The 22,215-nt window shown below is 34.2% G+C and overlaps 1 protein-coding gene across 1 annotated transcript in view; it reads left to right on the forward strand.

The window, feature by feature from the left end:
- Nucleotides 1–22,215, forward strand: part of Gle1 (Gle1 RNA export mediator) — a 150,306-nt gene that overhangs the window by 18,094 nt on the left and 109,997 nt on the right. The window contains exon 2 of the mRNA XM_090400627.1: nucleotides 2,741–2,998. Within this exon, the coding sequence (XP_090256753.1) occupies nucleotides 2,741–2,998 (258 nt within the window). The remainder of the gene's footprint in view (nucleotides 1–2,740; nucleotides 2,999–22,215) is intronic.

The raw sequence follows: 22,215 nt of genomic DNA on the forward strand, positions 1-22,215 counted from the left end.
TGAAGAACAAGCTGGATTCAGGCCAAATAGAGGCTGTCAGGATCAGATCTTCACTTTACGACAAATAGTCGAGAAAGCATGGTAATATAACAAAGATCTGTATTTAAGTTTTGTCGATCTGGAAAAGGCATATGACAAGGTGCCAAGAGAGAAGCTATTCAATACGCTGCAGTTATATGGTGTCAATGGGGCATTATATCAAGCAATACTTAGTCTTTATTTGTGTTGTAAGTCAGGAGTTAGAATTGAAGGAAGTACAGGAAGATGGTTTAATGTTAAATCTGGTGTGAGACAAGGATGTACATTATCCCCTCTGTTATTCATTATCTATATGGATCACATTATGAAGGAAAGTGGTATTAAACATGATATCAAAATTGGAGATGTTAATGTCAGCTCTTTGCTTTATGCGGATGATGTTATACTTCTAAATAAATCCGCTACAAGTCTGCAAGATTCTCTGACTAAATTGAATAGCTGTTGTAATAGATATGGTATGAAGGTCAGCAATAAAAAGACAAAGACAATGAAAATAGGCAGAATCATCGAAAATGTCAACTGTGTTGTGAATGGAAAACATGTGGAACAAGTAAAACATTTCAGCTATTTAGGCACTATTTTTACTGAAGATGGTAAATTAAATATAGAAATAGACAACAGAATCAGCAAAGCTGGTATGGTGGGAAGTCAATTGAATAAATTCATATGGAATAAGAGAGAAATTAGTAGGAACGCTAAATTAGCTGTATACAAGACAGTGTTCAAACCAGTTTTAACTTATGGATCTGAGAGCTGGTACAGAAGTAAAACACTTGACCAAAGACTAGAGACCACAGATATGAGAGTCCTGAGAAAGATTATAGGCGTGAACAGATGGCATCAATGGCAGTATCATATTAAAAATGAGGATATTAGGAAAGAACTTGACATTGTCAGCATTCAGGAATGCGTTAGCAGAGCTAATCTCAGCTGGTATGGTCACTTAAACAGAATGGGCGAAGAAAGATTAGCAAAACAAGTGTTCCCTGCCAGGTTGGCAGCAAAACGACCCAGAGGAAGACCAAAATATAGGTGGATTGATAAGGTACAAAGTGCTTTAGACGATAGAAATATAAGATCTGATAATATTGGAGTGTTGACAAGTAACAGACTGATTTGGAGGAAAATTGTAGATAGGAAATTAATAGTGATGTAATTTTTTTCATGTAGTACTGTCATATCCTGTACACCCCTTGAGGGTACATGGCAGGAATTTGATGGTGATGATGTCTTTTAAGAATGTCATTTAGAACACAGACTTCTGTGCTGTGGAGTGGATGCTTGAAATGTTGAAATGCTTGATATGTGTGTTAGTTCTAGAGCATGGATTTTAAGTATAGTTGTATATATGCTGTCATGTTCAAAAGATCTTTTGGTTATCTAGATTGTTCATGATTCTTCTAATGACTTTGTTTTGAAAAACAACAGGAGGACATGTAGTGCATTGTTTCTGTTGTTGTTGCTTTGCTTTAGTCAGCTGTGCAGAAGAATAATGCCAGGAGGTTAATGATGTCTTTAGAAGTAGTTATCAGAGTGCTGTCTGAATGAGAAAGAGCGATTGAAATACAGTATGAGAGAGAGGTTGCACTCGGTGGCCTTTGCAAGGGGCCAAAAGAAGTGACTGTCACTTATGTAAGAAATATTTACTGATTTAGCATTTTCAAAGTTGGAATTAGATTTCTTGATTGTTGTTTTGCAGTTGTTGTGAACACCTCAATCTAAGTAAGTGTTGGGATCCAAAGAGAGAAAAAAAAACACTACTTTAACCATGAAAAGAAATAATTTCAAAGAGCATCCCACTTGTGTCCTTTAAAATTACAACAGTAATTTTAAAGGACACAAGTGGGACACTGTGGATAACGATTAATCAAGAGAAGAATCGTTATCCACAGTATACTTGGAAGGGGCACCAAAATAAAAGATTAATGTTGTGTGATTTGAGGGAGTTTTCTGGTATGCTTTTTGCTAGATGGATGATTTCTGTTGGATCATTGATTACTAAATATCTTAATATCTTTTCCAGTTTGATCAGAGGAATTGGAGAAAGGACAACATTTGGTTGTCCTTTCTTCAATAAATGCCAAATAAAATGACTTTGCTATTCCTACTCCCCTTATATAAACATTGAGTCTGGGCTACTTCAGTCACCTTCAGAACATTATTAACCCTTTAACTGCTATGGTCAAGTTAACTCGAGCGTGGAAAAAATGGCAACCTTGCTATGATCGAATTAACTCGATATTTCCACTATTGGTGACTTTTGGTACTAAATCTTTTTTTCATGCATATCTTCTCCCCATTCCTTTGAAAGTCTCAATATAAAATGTGGTCTCATTCTGCATATTAGTTTTAGCTACAGATACCTCCAAAGAAGAAAAGTTAATTTATGGCCACCCTGTAGATAAAGAAATTTTGCACACATTTTTTCATGATTTTATATAATTATAAAATATTTTATAATTGCGAAAATAATTCAGCATGGAGGATCATACTGATCATTTAGTATCTCAGCGGTTAAAGACAGCATATAATATATATAAACATTGAGTCTGGGCTATTTCAGTCACCTTTTGAACATTATTAAAGACATAGCATATAATATATATTGTGTGTTAGTTGTATTTTTTATCCACTGTTTTTTCAGCATGTTATTTCTTTCAGATTTTTATAATGTGCCGTGTTTTCCTTTATTTTTTTTAAGGAACTTTTGAATGAAATAAAAGTATTACAAACATCCATTTCTGTAAGTCCACCAAAATTAAAAAATTATGATCCAGAATTAAGGCATAATGACTCATCATTTTCAGAGGAGAATAATACTGTGTTATTGCCATGCGAAGCACTGCACTCTTGTCAAGTAAAAAAGGAAGAGTTAGTGGAGTTGAATGAGATAACTAAACTCTCTTCTGAAGAAATATCCATTTTATTATATGAAGAACAACGTCAGCAAAAAGTTAAGGTAAGTCTTATCTAGTAATAATGTGTATATGCTAATTAATAAGATAATCCTAAGTGACTTATTGTGCATGATCTAGACTAGTTTTAAAAGATCTTAAATTTCGATTTATAATGAGATATGACTGTGCACCAGCTTCTTAAATATTTAATTAACCTAAATTATCATATGCTTGTCACATATGGAGGTGGCAGGGTTTTTCATCCCACAAAACAGGCAAACTGGCCATAAGAACATGTGCAATTAACAGGCATAATACACGGACATACAATCTGACTTACTTCGTGCATAAATCGAAAACAACGTCATATACTTATTCACTTGCTAATAGCTACAGTCCAAAAATATCACTGATAATATGATTAGCTTAGTAATTTGTACACAAAAATCCAGTTTTGAACTTTTCATATACACTGATGTCCAAAACCTAAGGACGAACACTATTTCTGAAGTTACAGCTGCAGATTCAGACAAATCAGCTTCTGGTAATTTGTATAGCTGATGATTTTGAGTAGAAAATCGATACACATTCAAATTTCCAAATCACGCAAATGGGTCATGTGGTAGCATTCAACAGGATAAAAGGCTGAACTAAGTGAATTGTGTTCAAAGGAAGCTCTTTTTCTGAAGGGATAAAGTTGCAAACTTAGATGTCTTGTAATGTCTCAAAGACGTCACTAGATGATTTCATCTGGGGAAGAAGTATTGGGAAGCTTGAAGAAGGCTGAAGAATTACTGATATTGGCAGAGAGTTTGGAATCACACATAATATTGTATCCAGGCTCTGGGCAGCATTTCAAACCAATGGATGTGTTCCAGATGTTTGCTAAAAGGTCACCTTCACTCTTATGTTTCAAAGACAGATTTTTGGTAATAACAGCAAAACATAATTTACACATAACAATAGGTCAGCTTGTAAGTTGGCTCCATTCAATCATAGATATCTTAACAAACTATGGCAATTCATCTACGACGAGTAGGACTATACACCCGTAGACCTGTAGTCTGCATCCCTTTATCCAGCTCATTGAACAGTATATTTTCAGTGGTGTTGTATCCATAAAAATTGGACAAGACACCAGTGGGCAAATGTACTCTTTACAGATGAGAGTCGTTTTAGCCTTTCCTTCAATTCTGGACAACACTTGATCTGGCGTGAAAGTGTTAGTGCTTACCATCGCAAGAATGTTCTTAAAAGGGATAGATGCTGCATAGTGTCGTGACATTCTATTTTCATGTTATGTTCTAAATCCGCCATCTTGGTTCAAGTCACTCTTATCAATATAATAACTAATTGCAAATTGATCACCAATCCAAAAGTAGAGAAATTTATAATTATACTGTGCCACTCTATTTTTAGATTAGTCTATATAAAATAGTAGGATCAATTCGTAATTAAGTTAGCAGTCTTCTCATTAGGCCGAATTATTTATTATTCCACTTGGGGCACCCGCAAGATTCGAATTTTTTATGAACGGTGCAATAAAAGGGAGTTCAGGCAAACACAAAATTTGGATTAACAAAATAAAACATTTAATATACGATATATAGCAAATACATAAATTCTACTTTTAAATGAAACAATACAAATAACTTAATACATCTTGCTAAGTCACTCATTCCAATTCAATGTTCTAAACTTTCACATACAATTCACAGTTTTAGGGGTGCTTAAGGGTCAAAGCTGTATAACTGAGAGGAGACTTCCACATAGCTTTAAAGGAATGCGGAGAACCGACCAGGGCTTCTGACCTAATGTCCAATCCTCACCTTCTCGTGGTGCACCCTGTTGGGTATCTACTTTGATACTGAACGAACGAGGATGGGCTGGCAATTTGGGATTTAGCCGACCAATTTGTATTCTTATTGGTTAAACCAAAATAAAAAATGATGGTACAACATGACAAAATTTCATGCCGGCTGGGGCGTCGCCCGGTTAAACAAGGCCCCCGTTGTTTTCGGCAGGGAACCAGGGCGAACAGCGAAAAGTCAGCTACTGGAACAAATCTGAAAACAAACCTCAACTCAACATCACCAGAGTTAAAGATCGGTACTATCAACGTAAGAAGCCTGAATGGCAAAGAAATGGAGCTAGCTGAGGAATTAGATAAGTACCAGATCGACATAATAGGGGTGACTGAAACAAAAAAGACCAAAACTGGTGAGATCTTTCTGAGCAATAAATACAAAATGTTATATTCAGGCAATGACAATCAAGGAAAAGAAGGAGTAGCCATAGTATTCAACACAAAATACGAGGCTAATCTTCTTGAATGGCAGTCAGTCTCAAGTAGAGTAATGTGGGCAAATATGAGAATGGGGAACTGGACAATGAGACTTATTTGTGCCTATGGTCCCACAGAAGGTTCTACTAAGGTAGAAATGGAGGAATTTTTTGAGGCTTTAGAAAAAGCAACTGACACAATGAAAAAGGAAAAGTTGGTCCTTGTTGGGGATCTAAATAGTAGAGTAGGAAATGATTGTGAGATATACAAAAATATTTTGGGAAAATTTGGAGAAAAGAGCAAAGCTAATAATAATGGCAAATATTTGTTGGATTTCTGCTCAGGACATGGACTGGTTATTACTCACACCATGTTCCAACATAAAAATGTGCACAAATTCACATGGAGAGAAGAGGCTAGGAATAAGAAAAGTCTCATTGACTATGTTATTGTTGATAGTGATGTTTTCTCCCTGGTGCAGGACACCAGAGTATACAGGGGATTTGAAATTGGAAGTGATCACTACTTAGTCTTGAGCAGGATAAAATTGAATTTCATATTGAAAAGAATAACATGTAAGAAAGTTTTAAAGCGAATAAAAGTTGAGCAGCTCTCAGATGTGAACTGTAGACAAAAATACAGAAATATTATTGAAAGGAAAATGAAAGAGTTTGAGAACAGGAATCAAACCTTGGAGATTCAGTGGCAAACTCTGAAGGAAACATTAATTGATTCTGCCAGAGAGGCATGTGGTGAGGTTGTGTGCAAGGATAAAAAAATCAGAACTCCCTGGTGGACACAGGAAGTTAAAGAGGCAGTGAAGGAAAAGAAGAAAGCATATCAAAAGTTCCTGGCAAATAAGTCAGCTTTTATTCTTACAGAATACAGAGACAAATGTAAAACAGTGTGTAAAACTAGCTAAACAAAAATCATGGGAGGACTTTGGCAAGAATATAGAAAATAAATATCAAGAAGGTGGAAAAATATTCTGGAGGTTGTTGAAGAAGCTTAGGAATGGAGGAAAGAGTGCTGTAAAAGGAATTAGAGATGATAAAGGTGAAATGAAAACAGGAGGAAAAGATATCCTTGAAGTATGGAGTAATTACTTTGAAAAACTGCTAAATGAAACAAGCAGTGATGACAGCACAGTGATAAAAAACACTGACCAGGCATGCAGTCAGGAATACATATCCATACTTGAAGTAGAAAAAGCCATCAAATGCTTGAAGTGTGGAAAGGCAGCAGGAGTAGATGATATTCGACCAGAAATGCTGAAGTATGGTGGTATAAGAGTCTTACAGTGGCTGCACTGCATAGTTCAGAAAGCCTGGACAGAGGGACGAATTCCCGATGATTGGAGTAGAGCTCTCATAGTACCCATATTTAAAAAGGGATATAAAACTGCATGTGAGAATTACAGAGGTATTTCCCTACTGAGTGTTCCTGGCAAGATCTATGCAAGTATACTTGAGAAACGGTTGAGAAGAATTGTGGAAGAAAAGCTTGGTGAAGAACAAGCTGGATTCAGGCCAAATAGAGGCTGTCAGGATCAGATCTTCACTTTACAACAAATAGTCGAGAAAGCATGGGAATATAACAAAGATCTGTATTTAAGTGTTGTCGATTTGGAAAAGGCATATGACAAGGTGCCAAGAGAGAAGCTATTCAATACGCTGCAGTTATATGGTGTCAATGGGGCATTATATCAAGCAATACTTAGTCTTTATTTGAGTTGTGAGTCAGCAGTTAGAATTGAAGGAAGTACAGGAAGATGGTTTAATGTTAAATCTGGTGTGAGACAAGGATGTACATTATCCCCTCTGTTATTCATTATCTATATGGATCACATTATGAAGGAATGTGGTATTAAACCTGATATCAGAATTGGAGATGTTAATGTCAGCTCTTTGCTTTATGCGGATGATGTTATACTTCTAAATAAATCCGCTACAAGTCTGCAAGATTCTCTGACTAAATTGAACAGCTGTTGTAATAGATATGGTATGAAGGTCAGCAATAAAAAGACAAAGACAATGAAAATAGGCAGAATCATTGAAAATGTCAACTGTGTTGTGAATGGAGAACCTGTGGAACAAGTAAAACATTTCAGCTACTTAGGCACAATTTTTACTGAAGATGGTAAACTAAATATAGAAATAGACAACAGAATCAGCAAAGCTGGTATCGTGGGAAGTCAATTGAATAAATTCATATGGAATAAGAAAGAAATTAGTTGGAACACTAAATTAGCTGTATACAAGACTGTGATCAAACCAATTTTAATTTATGGATCTGAGAGCTGGGTCAGAAGTAAAACGCTTGACCAAAGACTAGAGACCGCAGATATGAGAGTCCTGAGAAAGATTAGAGGCGTGAACAGATGGCATCAATGGCAATATCATATTAAAAATGAGGATATTAGGAAAGAACTTGAAATTGTCAGCATCCAGGAATGCATTAGCAGAGCTAATCTCAGATGGTATGGTCACTTAAATAGAATGGGAGAGGAAAGATTAGCAAAACAAGTGTTCTCTGCCAGGTTGGCAGGAAAACGACCCAGAGGAAGACCAAGATATAGGTGGATTGATACGGTACAAAGTGCCTTAGACGATAGAAATATAAGATCTGATAATGTTGGAGTCTTGACAAGTAACAGACTGATTTGGAGGAAAATTGTAGATAGGAAGTTAGTAATGATGTAATTTTTTCATGTAGTACTGTCATATCCTGTACACCCCTTGAGGATGCATGGCAGGATTTTGATGATGATGATTCACAGTTTCAAAATCACAAGCTTTCTTAACTCAAGTTAATAAAACGAAACTTCTTATTTAAGCAGTCTCCACATATCTATCAGCTGTACTTAATGTTTAAAATTCACAGGAAGCACTAATCAAGGTAGACAATATTCCAAGCAATCTTATTCCAGACTTTGAACTTCGCTGATATGTTAAGGTTAGAATAAACAAACAAGTATGACTACTCTTACCAGATACAATCTTCAATACATCAATTAATTGTGAGCACACTTATGAATTAACTTACTTACGCTAGTGGAACACATTAATAAAAATTCTCCAACGATTTAACTGAACTACTGTTAGTTGCGCTTCACTACTCAAAAAAAAACACATCGATAAGGCACTGATATCTTTCCTTGTTTACTTTTCTCAAACTAGTTAATTTCAATATAATTCTTCTCACGGCAACATAGAATTATGACGTAATCCTAGACTAACTGGAACTAATCAGAATTTTTCATTGAATGTCTAGTTCTTTATTTATCCGGATACGGCATTAATTTTCCTATACCACACAGCTGACTTCACTTGCAACTAAGTATATGGTTCACTATGTTTTGGCTCACTTCTAAACACTATTCTCATGAATTTCTGCCCTAGAGAACTTATAATTTTCTTCCACTTCCTTTGCTTGTATCCTACCTTCCTTTCCGCTCCGCAAAAACTCCCCTTTTTCTTTTATTAAAAATTCTTATTGCTTTTTCCTTCTCCTTTTGGTTCCGAGGTCACGCACTCTTCGACTCGTGCTTGTTTATTTCATGCGTCTCCATGACAACCAATGAACGCAAACATTTCGCTAATGTAATACAACGCTCTACTACTACATAAGTGATTACATAACGTTAAATTTTTACAAATAAGAATAAACAGAATATTTGAGCTACTTAATCAGCTTTTTCATTACGTATACAATTATTTATAATAACACTTTTCGTTACTTTATATATATTTTTTTAGTTATCATAAATTTCTACACATATTATTATTTAATAAATTAATAGTAGGTTAAGTTTAGAATAAATATTTAAATAGTAATCCTTAAGTAAGGAACAATAAATAATTTTTATACAAATCATGATTATTATATAATAAGCAATGTTAAATGTGAATGAAAAAAATAAATTACACAACATAGTTTCATTCACAATTTAACAATAGTATGGGGTAGGCATTATGCTTAATGGACATGTCTAGCTACAAGTGCTGGAAAAAGGGACTATGACTGGTGGACGATATTGTAGCGAAGTTCTTGAACATCATATTTGATTGTATACCTAAGATGAAAAGCCAAATGGCTATTTTTTTCTGGCGAGGTTGATATAAGTTAAGGGGATAAAAAACAGGCAAACTGGCCATAAGAACATGTGCAATTAACAGGCATAATACACGGACATACAATCTGACTTACTTCGTGCATAAATCCAAAACAACATCATATACTTATTCACTTGCTAATAGCTACAGTCCAAAAATATCACTGATAATATGATTAGCTTAGTAATTTGTACACAAAAATCCAGTTTTGAACTTTTCATATACACTGATGTCCAAAACCTAAGGACGAACACTATTTCTGAAGTTACAGCTGCAGATTCAGACAAATCAGCTTCTGGTAATTTGTATAGCTGATGATTTTGAGTAGAAAATCGATACACATTCAAATTTCCAAATCCCCTTAACTTATATCATATTTGATTGTTCCATGGTGCTGTAGGTGAAGAAAAGAATTCATTTTTATGGATGACAATCACACCACATTGTACATGGGAGTGGAGATACTTCTGGCACCTCCTTAGATCAGTTGTTATAGATCATAGGTTCCCAAAGTGGGCGGTACTATCCCCCAGTGGGCGCTGAAGCCTTCTAGGGGGGCTATAGTGGGATCAGAAGCATTTGGGGGCAGTCTAGAGATCGGTGGCTCTTTATAGAAGAAATTAATAATATATATTTAAAAATTAATTATTTTCGTGATTTTGCGATTAGATAATCATTTAAAATTTAAATATTTCATTTTAATTCATCTTACGCGATCAATTTTTTTATCAGTTTTCTATTTCAATTATTTAATCATTTGAAAATTTACCATGTCAGATAGAAATAGATGTCAATTTTCTATGTCAATGAGAAAATAGAGCATGTATATATGTGTATATAATAGGTTATTTTTACAGTAGCAAATATATTCGTTATATTTCATTTCAAAATATATATAAAATATATAAAACCACTTTTCTAATTGATTTGTACAAAAATAAACCCAATTTTATATAATTTAATATTACGAGTAAAAATAATAATGGCAAGGAAGAAATAAAATCATAAATTTTAGTTAGCCTAGTTAGTACTAACTTATATTGCTAACTAGAGGGAAAAAACAAAGCAAATATTATTCGAAACTTATTATACTGTTTTCTGTGGTTATGTTTTGTAGGTTTGTTGTTTATATCTTGTGTAATTATTTTATTTATTAATTATTATTTATAATTATTCGGAAAATGTCATGGTCCGACGAACAAAATGCACTTGCGTGCAAAATAAAAAATTGAACGTGTCATACAGGATATTTTAACTTCTATATTTAATATACTTAAAAATTTTATTTATCTTATCTATCATATGAAGAAGAAAAAGACATAGACACTAAAATATCAAACTTTGTCAAAGTAAATGGCATAATAAATAATATATTTAAGCCATCCCTGGTACAAAAACACACTAGAATCAGACTATATAATGTCTTGTCAAAACCAACTCTACTATACGGAAGCGAAACATGGACCATGAAAAGGAAAGATGAAAAACGAATTCAAACAGCAGAAATGAAGTTCCTCAGAAAAACAACTGGATTTACCAAGTGGGACCACAAAACAAATGAAGAAATCTTACAATCCCTAAAAATAAAACTAATTAATTACTACATAAGACAGTATAAACAAAAATGGCTAGAACATTTAAATCGAATGGACAACAGCAGACTACCAAAAATATTATACAGATACAAAATAAGTGGAAAAAGAAGAATCGGAAGACCAAAAAAGAGATGGCATGAGACTGGAACAGGCCACATGGCCTATATTCCATGTTAGGAAGAAGAAGAAGAAGAAATTTATTCATTTTTTGATATTGTAAAAATTGATCGTGCCATACAGGCTTTAGTCTATCCACGCAGCAGATGAGTCTTAACTAGTAGTATGTCGGTCAACTATTACGTAGGTAATTCACTCAATTCAGCATGTTTTGACAGGAATATGGGTGCTTGCAGTGACTTGTTCAAAGCACGAGTATGATGGTATTGCTAACAAGTCAATGCATGCAAGTCGATTCGGGCTAGATTTCAAATCTATAAATACCAGTGGTTTAGGAATAAGTTTCATTATTTTTTGTGTGCTTTGCCAACAATCATCAGTCGAACGTGTGATAGATAAGTGGAATCATACAAAGTGTAAATTAAATCTTTTATTTTGTGAATATTTTTGCAAATTTTATTACTTTATTATGTCTGAATATAAGAAGAAATGTCGACAGTACAGGTATTGAGTATTTGAAATAGGGTTTTATTCAGTCTCCTACGAACCAGTTATTACCCATGTGCTTGATTTGCCAAAAAGTGTTTTCAAATGAAGCAATGAAGCCTTCTAGGCTACAAGAGCATTTGACTAAAATGCATGCTGACAAAAAGGATAAAGATTTGTCCTATTTTCAAGTACTAGAAGAAAAATATTTTAAACGTCTAACTATATCAAAACTTTTTACGTCGTCCACTAAACAAGATAATGACGGATTACAAGCTTCTTATAATATTTCATTATTAATCACAAAAGTGGGAAAACTACACACAATTGGTGAGGAATTAATCTTGCCAGCAGTAAAAGAAGTAATAAACACTGTGCTTCATAAGCCAGCATCAGATATCATCAGGAAAATTCCTTTGAGCAATAATTCAGTGCAAAGAAGAATCGATGAAATGGCTGAAGACGTTGAAAAATCATTGTGTGATTATTTGAAGACATGCCACTTTTCCATTCAACTCGATGAATCAACTCTCCTAAATAATGAACCACTACTCTTATCATACGTACGATTCATAAAAGAAGAAAAAGTTTGTCAAGAATTATTATTTGCTAAAAACTTGGAAGCGGATACAAAGGCAGAATCTATGTTTAATATCATGAATAAGTTTTTTCAAGAGAAAGACATTCCTATTCGTAATATTTTGTCTGCTGCTACTGATGGTGCTCCAGCAATGACAGGGTTTCATAGCGCATTTGAAACAAGCAGTACCAAATGTACTCGCTATACATTGTGTTCTTCATCGGCATTCACCATTAAGTGAACGCCTGCACACGTCGCTCCATTACGTTATTAGAGTAGCCAACAAGATTAGAAGCAATTCATTGAGTGATAGATTCTTTAGCCAACTTTGTAGTGAAAATGATGAAGATTTCAATTGTTTGCTGCTTCACACAGAAGTTCACTGGCTTTCAAAAGGTATTTATCTGAATTGATTTTACAATTTGTTTGATTCAGTACTAGAGTTCCTAGAAAACAGACGACGGATTGCAGGCCAACCTGATTACATCCAAAAATGACATCGCTTATTTGACAGACCTCTATAAAATATTTAATGAAGTCAATCTACAACTACAAGGTGATGAATTGAATTTAATTAAAACAAAAAACGTTATTGCCGCTTTTGTAGGGAAACTTCTGTTCAAGCGGGATATGGGCCGAGGGGAATATAGCCACTTTTCAAATTTATCAGCAGTGTCTCTCAAAATGGAAGATTTACTTACATACTGCCAACACTTGGAGGTTCTCCATACTGATTTCAATGAGCGATTCAAGGATATTCTAAACATGAATATACCAAATTGGGTTCCAGATCCTTTATCACATATAAGCACAGCAGGATCATCAAATTTAGAAGTGAAACTCATAGAACTCACAACAAATGAAGAACTAAAAGAAAATTGGATACCAAGAGTTCTGGCTTCAAAAATCAATACCAACACTATACCCTGGATTATGGGGAATAGTGCAAAAATTTTTAATTGCATTTCCATCTTCTTATTTGGCTGAGCGTGGGTTTAGTGCTGTAGTGAATTTACTATCTAAGGAAAGGAACCGATTGCATATAACTGAGCGTGGCGATTTACGGCTGTTTTTAATGAAAGTTGAACCGATATTAACAAACTTAAAAATGCACCAGGCTCATCCTTCACATTAATTTGTTATTTTTTCTTTGTATTTTTACTTTGTACGTTCGAAATAAACCATCAAATACATTTGATGGTGTTTTAATTATTACAATAAGATTCTTACTAATGTAATGCAATCTCTTAATATGTATTCCGAATTTTCATATTTAAACCATTGTATGAAGCTTCACATTAATTTGTTATTTTTGCTTTGTATTTTTACTTTATAAGTTAGAAATAAACAATTTTGTAATATATCTAATGGTGTTTTAATTATTACAATAAGATTCTTACTAATGCAATGCAATCTCTTAATTGTATTCCACATTTTCATATTTAAACCGTTGTATGAAACTGTGCATTCGAGGCATACATTTTACAATCTTTACATATGGGCTATGTTTCACCAAAATCGGTATAGCAATAACTGTGTTCAAGATGAAGCACATATTGGCCACTTTTTTAAAAAAATTTAATGGCATAAGCAGTAATGTATCATTAGTTGCTATTTACGTCAAAAATATCAAACGGCTTGAATGCGGAAAACTGTTATAATGGGGCGTTAAAAAATTTATGTCTTGCAAAATGGACGGTGGCCTGAAAAAGTTTGGGAACCTATGTTATAGATGAAGCTCTTTGGTCGGAAAGACCCGGGTTCGATTCCATTCCAGTCCATGATGTGAAGAACCTTTATCTGGTCTCTTTTGACTAAAGGTAAGTTAGCCAGTCTCATATGGCAGTAGGTGGTTTTTTCACCCAAAAAATCGGGTTTTTTGTCCTCCAGAACAGGCAAACCGGCCCTATGAACACAAATTTACTGCTGCAAATATGACACCATGTGGAAGAGATAGGATCCTCACCACATGTCGTTATGCCTGTAGTCAATTATGAATCACATCACGGTAGCCAACCTCCTATATAGGAGATGACACATGAAGGGGGAAGAGATGGAGCTTGTTCCTCAGGATGGGTAGCACATACACTTAAAAAAAAAACAAAAAAAAACGCGAGCATGTGTGAATAATGTTCTGTGTGAAACATCTCTGTAGAATATAATTGTGAAATAAATTATTTATTTTTTTATGTAAATTTATTAGCTTTCAATTTTAGGCATGCAATGTGTGATTGATTTGTAGTAATTAAAATGTGACACCTGTGATTGTTTATTATGTAATCTCTGCTGGAAAATTGCATCTGTAGAAGTAATGCTTTTCACTGTTATTACTATAGCAGTGTTTTTTTTACTGCTATAAATGTATATATAAATACTATTTATATATATATTTATATATACATTTAATATATATATTTAAAACACTATAAATAGTGTTTTAAATGTTTTTACTATAGCAGGATTGATGTTCCTACTGAGGTTGATCTTCTCTTTTAGAAACTCAAGGGACTGTGAATTAGGATCAGTGAAATCAACCTTGAAGTTTACCATTTAGGATAATTGATATTTGATAATCATTTTCTTCAACAGCACAGCACTGTAGTTAGTATAAGGAAGTAGAAGAATGAAATCCATAATATCTTTGATCATTTGGTTTGGAGAAATGTATATGACTGTTTTGAATATAAACAATAACTATTCTTTTATTTTATTGTTGTTATGGCAAATAAAAGTACATTACTGTCTCTTCCAGTGAAAAGAAAACCCATAACCTATTACTACATTAGATACTAAGATCGAAATTATTAAATTTAGGGACAATGTTGTCAAACACTGAGATTATCTGCTGGCTAAACTTACCTCACACTGCTGTTGTTACAGTTGTTAAAAACATAGCTAAAGTGAAAAGTGCTACACTAGTTAAAGTTATCCGTAAACATGACAGTTTTATTTCTGAAATGGAAAAGCTTTAATGGTGTAGGCTGATGACCAAACTGGTTGGCTTATCTCCTTTCAATCCAAGCTCTTAAGAATAATTTCAGATCATTTTCAAAAATCATTCTAAATATTTTGTTGAGTATCTAATAAACAATACTTTATGTACATTTATGACTATAAAAACACTATTAAACTGTTACGAGCATCTACAGCAGTGGTTCTTAACCTTTTCGAAGTCACAGAACACTTTTGATTATAAGAAAATAAAAGCATCATCTTCAAATTCCTGCCATGTACCCTCAAGGGGTGTACAGGATATGATAGTACTACATGAAAATTTACATCATTACTAACTTTATCTACAATTTTACTCCAAATCAGTCCGTTACTTGTCAAGACTCCAACATTATCGGATCTTATATTTCTATCGTCTAAGGCACTTTGTACCATATCAATCCACCTATATCTTGGTCTTCCTCTGGTTTGTTTTCCTGCCAACCTGGCAGAGAACACTTCTTTTGCTAATCTTTCCTCACCCGTTCTGTTTAAGTGACCATACCACCTGAGATTAGCTGTGCTAACATTCCTGGATGCTGACAATGTCAAGTTCTTTCCTAATATCCTTGTTTTTAATATGATATTGCCATTGATGCCATCTGTTCATGCCTATAATCTTTCTCAGGACTCTCATATCTGCAGTCTCTAGTCTTTGGTCAAGTGTTTTACTACTGACCCAGCTCTCAGATCCATAAGTTAAACTGGTTTGAACACTGTCTTATACAGCAATTTAGTGTTTCGACTAATTTCTCTCTTATTCCATGTGAATTTATTCAGTTGACTTCATACCATACCAGCTTTGTTGATTCTGTTGTCTATTTTTATATTTAATTTACGATCTTCACTAAAAATCATGCCTAAGCAGCTGAAATGTTTTACTTGTTCCAGAGGTTCTCCGTTCACAGTTGATATTTTCGATGATTCTGCCTATTTTCATCATCTTTGTCTTTTTATTGCTGACCTTCATACCATATCTGTTACAGCAGTTATTTATTGTCCCCTTTTTTTATATGGGTGCTGTGATAGCTCTACTCCATCGGGAATTCATCTCTCTGTCCAGGCCTTCTGAAGTATGCAGTGCAGCCACTGTAAGACTTTTATACCACCATACTTTAGCATTTCTGGTCGAATATCATCTACTCCTGCTGACTTTCACATTTCAAGTCTTTGATGGCATTTTCTACTTTAAGTATGAATATGTATGCCTGTTGAATGTTTTTTACCACTGTGCTATTACTGCTTGTTTCATTTAGCAATTTTTCGAAATGATTACTCCATACTTAAAGATATCTTTTTCTCCCATTTTCATGTCACTTTTATCATCTCTAACTCCTTTTACAGCACTCTGTCCTCCATTTCTAAGCTTCTTCAACAACCTTTAGAATATTTTGTCACCGTCTTGATTTTTATTTTCTATGTTCTTGCCAAAGTCCTCCCATGACTTGTTTAGCTAGTTTTACACAATGTTTAGCTTTCTTATATTTGTCTCTGTATTCTCTAAGAGCACAAGCTGACTTATTCGCCACGAACCTTTGATATGATTTCTTCTTTTCCTTCACTGCCTCTTTAACTTTATGTGTCCACCATGGAGTTCTAATTTTTCTATCCTTGCAGACAACCTCACGACATGCCTCTCTGGCTGAATCAATCAGAGTTTTCTTCAAGGCTTGCCACTGAATCTCCAAGGTTTGGTTCCTGTTCCCAAAATCTTTCATTATTTCTTCAATAATCTTTGTGTATTTTAGTCTACAGTTCACATCTGAGAGCTGCTCAACTTTTATTCGCTTTAAAACTTTCTTACATGTTATTCTTTTCAATATGAAATTCAATTTTATCCTGCTCAAGACTAAGTAGTGATCACTTCCAATTTCAAATCCCCTGTATACTCTGGTGTCCTGCACTAGGGAGAAAACATCAGTATCAACAATAACATAGTCAATGAGACTTTTCTTATCACTTGCCTCTTCTCTCCATGTGAATTTGTGCACATTTTTATGTTAGAACATGGTGTTAGTAATAACCAGTCCATGTCCTGAGCAGAAATCCAACAGGTATTTGCCATTATTAGCTTTGCTCTTTTCTCCAGATTTTTCCAAAATATTTTTGTATGTCAGACAATCATTTCTTACTGTGCTATTTCGATCCCCAACAAGGACCAACTTTTCCTTTTTCATTGTGTCAGTTGCTTTCTCTAAAGCATTAAAAAATTCCTTCACTTCTACCTTAGTAGAACCTTCTGTGGGACCATAGGCACAAATAAGTCTCATTGTCCAATTCCCCATTCTGATATTTGCCCACATCACTCTACTTGACACTGCCTGCCATTCAAGAAGATGAGCCTCCTATTTTGTGTTGAATACTATGGCTACTCGTTCTTTTCCTTAATTGTCATTGCCTGAATATAACATTTTGTATTTATTGCTCAAAATAAATACAAAATGTTATATTGAGGCAACGACTCTCATATCTGTAGTCTTTGATCAAGTGCTTTATTTCTAACCCAACTCTCGGATCCATAACTTAAGACTGCTTTGTGTACTACTAGTTTACTGATTTTTTTAGATACTTGCACCATAAATGTAGAACAAGATAACATGAGAACAAAATGATAAGGCTGAATAAAGTATTAAACTTTAATAGTGAGATATATCAACTTGAAAATTACAGGTCATTATCAGTAAGATAAAGCTAGTTGAGTACAGGGTAGAATGTGAACAATTGATTATTTAAAATAGCAGGAGAATCATGATGGTATACATTTAACAGTGCAAGTGGTTAACAGAAGAAGCATTTGATTGTTACATTTTTTTTTTTCAAATGCTTGTTCAATGTGAGTGCTGAGGCCTTGCTGCATCTTCCAAACCTGAATCAGAATGACTGTCTTTCCTTACCAAAGGTATGTGAAAGTCTCATTCAAATCGGACATCATTAATAGTTTGTTCTTTGCTAACCTGGTTGGCCAAGTTCTTAGCATATCCATTCTCCAACCAGCAGGCTGTACGTTCAAATCCTACTGTGGACATGGATGTTTGTGATTGTCTTTAGGTGTGAGATGAATTACATTGCCAGTTGTAAGACCACTGCACTGCTTATTGGAGGCCTGAAGTGGTTTGAAAAAGTTTCATGTTTAGTCTCTAGATCAAGGTTTCTGGAATATATAAAAAATACAAAATGTATAAAATCAATAAAAATATCAAGAAAAAAATCCTGAGCTCATCCATTGGTATATAGATAAACCTTTCTTGGGTAAAAGTCACATTTAAAAAAAGAAAATAAAAAAATACTGAAGTGGTCTAGAATATCCTTATCTTCTGTTTTCAGGACCCCTTTATCATCTTCAATTCCTTATACAGTACTCTTTCCTTTATTTTCTAAGGTATTTCAATAGACTAGAACATTTTGCCTTCTGCCTGATATTAATTTTCTTTATTCTTACTCAAGTCTTCCAATGACTTTTATTTATCTACTTTTACACACAGCTTAGTTCTCTTATATTTTTCTCTGTATTCTTTTAGGGCATCTGCTGAGTTTTCTAGGAGCGTTTAGTTTGCTTTCTTCTAGAACTGCTTCTTTTACTTCTTTGCCAGTGCGTATCAAAGGTTGGGTTCTTGTTTTCAGACTCTTTCATTTTTTCTTGAATAGTGTTTGTATAGTTGACTCTACAATTACCTAAAAAAAAAAAAAAAATGTTCAACTTTAATCCTTTTTAAAACTTTCTTTCTTCTTGTTCTCTTCAGTTTGCCGCATTTGCCAATTCTTGAATAAGAATTGGCAAATGCTAACAACTCTTGGTTTTGCACATGTAGTCACTTTGTTATTTTCTTTGCACTTGACACAAAAAGACAGCCTTACAGCGAATGGTCAGATTTTTGGCAGTGATGGCATTGGCCATTGGATGCCTTTTCATATAGAGATTTTGGCTTGAATACCAGGTCACAGACAGTAGTAAGGTCAAAGATCTTTGCTGGTCTTTACTAATTTCAGTCAGCACAAGTGGCATTGGCCGTTTGTCTGCTCTGAGTACATGACTGTAGTCCGCAGTTTGAAAAAGTTTCATGGAGATCGACCGCCACTACTTCAGTTGTTACTAGTTCAGTGATACCACGCAACATCACCTTCAGGGTTTTTTTTTTTTTTTTTTTTTTTTTTTTTTTTTTTTTTTCAAGTGAAGGTGTGGTATAGGACTGTTTTTTCATTTATTAATTTTGTGATTGTACAGTAATCGGCGACTGTCTGTTGTTGAATGCAGATGCCTTCGTTGTTATTTTAGCCCTGCTGAACTCTGTTTTACTTACTCTTAGAGCTGAGGCTAGTGTGGTCCACTGTACCTTGTCTTGCAGTATGACCAGTGGTATTCTTTCCCTCTTGGTAGTCTCTGCATCCATGGGCATTTTTGTGTTTTCATTATTTGTTTCCTTGTGCCTTTTTTTGTGGGAAACCATCTATGTCTGAGCTAGTTTCTTCTGTGGCCTGCACCTGTTCTGTTGTTGGCTGAGTGTTAGGTGTATCGGGAGATGGATTGGGCACTGTGTTTGGGAAACAGTGTGGCCATTTGCCCTCAAGGACCATCTTAGTCTGCTCTGCTCATGCATCTATTCATTATCTGGGTGTTCCTAGTTCAGATCTATTACTGACAAAGTGGGAATTAATAAAAGTAAAGGAAAGAAATAAAAAGTAAAAAAGGATACTTACCTATATTTTAAGGCTGCAGAGTTGATGGAATGTTGGATCATGATTCAAATTTCAAAAACTAATCCAAGAGACTCGAACTACAATGCAGTGCAAAGTGAATAACAAGAGATGATGACTCACCTAATTTCAAACCAAGTATCAAGATTTACACTAGATACCAGATCCACTGAATGCAACTACCAACATTAAAATCCTTTGATCTTCAGGTACTGAAGTTGAAGTAATTCGGAAGTCATATATTTCCCATATACAAGTAGTGATAAGGTTTAACATGTTAATATTAAAAATACTCTGCATTAGAGCTAGTTGCTGAAAGTTTTTTTCATGTAATTACAAATTAAATTAAAGATGCTAAGAAATTATATTTTTGTTTAATCCTTTATCCAAGTGTAAGCAAACAAAATTTGCATCTGAAATATCTTCATGACTATGTTATTTGTATATAGAGACCAATGACTTCACATTAATTGCCTTCATATCCCAACTGGTTCCCACTGATGAGACCTCAATATAGGTCAAAATTGGTCTAGGTAGTGGCCCTTCTCATAATGCATAACATTATACACCCAAAAGGATGTGTGGTTTGCATGATTGGATACTAAGCAGTTAATGTAAAGTCATTAGCTTCTATATGCAAGTATCTTCATTCCATTATTATTTATTTAATTATTTAATTATTTTATTTATTCAATTTTAAATTTAATTAAATTATTTACTCTTGGATAAAGGATTAATCAATAATATAATTTCTAGGCATCTTTAATTTAATTTGTAACCAAGTGAAAAAAAAACATGATTTTATGTTATTGGGTGGAGAGGACTTTTTATCTGAGTATTTTATCGGAGAGCACTGTTTTTTCTATTTTATAGGATTGTAACCATTGAAAAAAGTGTGGCATTGACTTTGTAGCACAACATACGTGTTTATGTTTTTGCCCACAATGTACCAGCTTGTCACCACTGTTAGGAGGATCAAGATAAAGATCTCATCATCATCTTGATCATCCTGATGTCTACAATATTCCTTGCTCCTGCAACTAAGAGACTTCATACAAATTGGATGAACAGCTAATATTCATCTAGAAGAACACAGAAAATATCTCCATCATCTGCACTACAGCCAATTTGGGGTAGCAGACCATGCCACGTGGATAGGATTACTGCATCCAGTAAGGAGAATCTCCCTCTTATACAGAAATAAATACAAGTTATAGAGAGTGACTGTTCCTGGATTGCACCACAGCACTGCAGAATTCTACAAACTTAAACAGATTTGGCTGCAGCACATTGCCAAAAATCTGAGACCATCAACAAGATTTGACTACCATACCCATAGAAGGTGCTGTTTAAGACTGTATGAGTTGGTCTTTTGAAATCAGTCTGTGTTTGCCTTCCTGCTAGTATGCCTCCAAGCGCATGCTTAATATTTCTTTGTGTTCATGAAGATCCCTTGGTGACAAGATGAACTATTGGCTAATAATCTAATTAACTAAATAAATTTAGTTAATTATTATTTTTAGATACCTGTTTTTTTCCATTAAACATTAATGTAAGTGATAATCAATGTCTAAACACCAGGAAAGCAAATACTTATTATTACCTTCCTTCCAGAAAATGAAGGTTGGAACCATTAGTTTTGGAATCATATTTGGCTCTGTGGATTCTCGAAGTATGTAGGAAGTCTTCTCCTAGTGATCTAGCATCAGCTTTAAACTGCTTCTTTTCCTTTTCTACTGTATGTGAATTAATTTGTTCATCATTTTCATCTTCATCATCATTATCATATTCTTGACTTATACCTTCATGGCCCTTGCAGGATATTATGATAGTCTACATGAAAAACTCATCATCTTCAAATTTGCATTTCTTTATATATATATATATATATATATATTTCAAAAAATAGATTTAATGACTCCAAGACCGAGATAACATATAAATGGAGTCATTAAATCTATTTTTTGAAATGTATAACAACCGAGTAAAAACTAATCGCCACATATATATATATATATATATATATATATTTTTTTTTTTTTTTTTTTTTTTTTCGTGATTCCCTCCTACGAAAGGATATAAGCTTAGAACACAAGTACCGTGGGTGCGTGTAGATTTTTTTTTTTCTTTATTTCAATTATTCATTACATAATTTAAGACTATACTTGGATTACTGTGTGCAAATTTGGTCTCCCAGGTTCCAAGGGGATAAAGACGCTGTAGAAAGGGTGCAAAGAAGAGTTACAAAGATTATATCCAGATTATGAGCGAGATTGCGAGTATGTGGATTACGGACTCTGGTTAACAGGAGAAAGAGAGGTGATATGATAGAGGTCTATAAACTTTTGAATGGGTGTTACAGTATTTCAAATGATGAAATTTTTCATTATATGGAAGGCAGGGAGAGAACATGGGGGCA

The sequence above is a fragment of the Typopeltis vanoorti genome, chromosome 11 (genome assembly GCF_054136105.1).
Source record: "Typopeltis vanoorti isolate ZY-2024b chromosome 11, IOZ_Tvanoo_1.0, whole genome shotgun sequence".
NCBI lineage: Eukaryota > Metazoa > Arthropoda > Arachnida > Uropygi > Thelyphonidae > Typopeltis > Typopeltis vanoorti.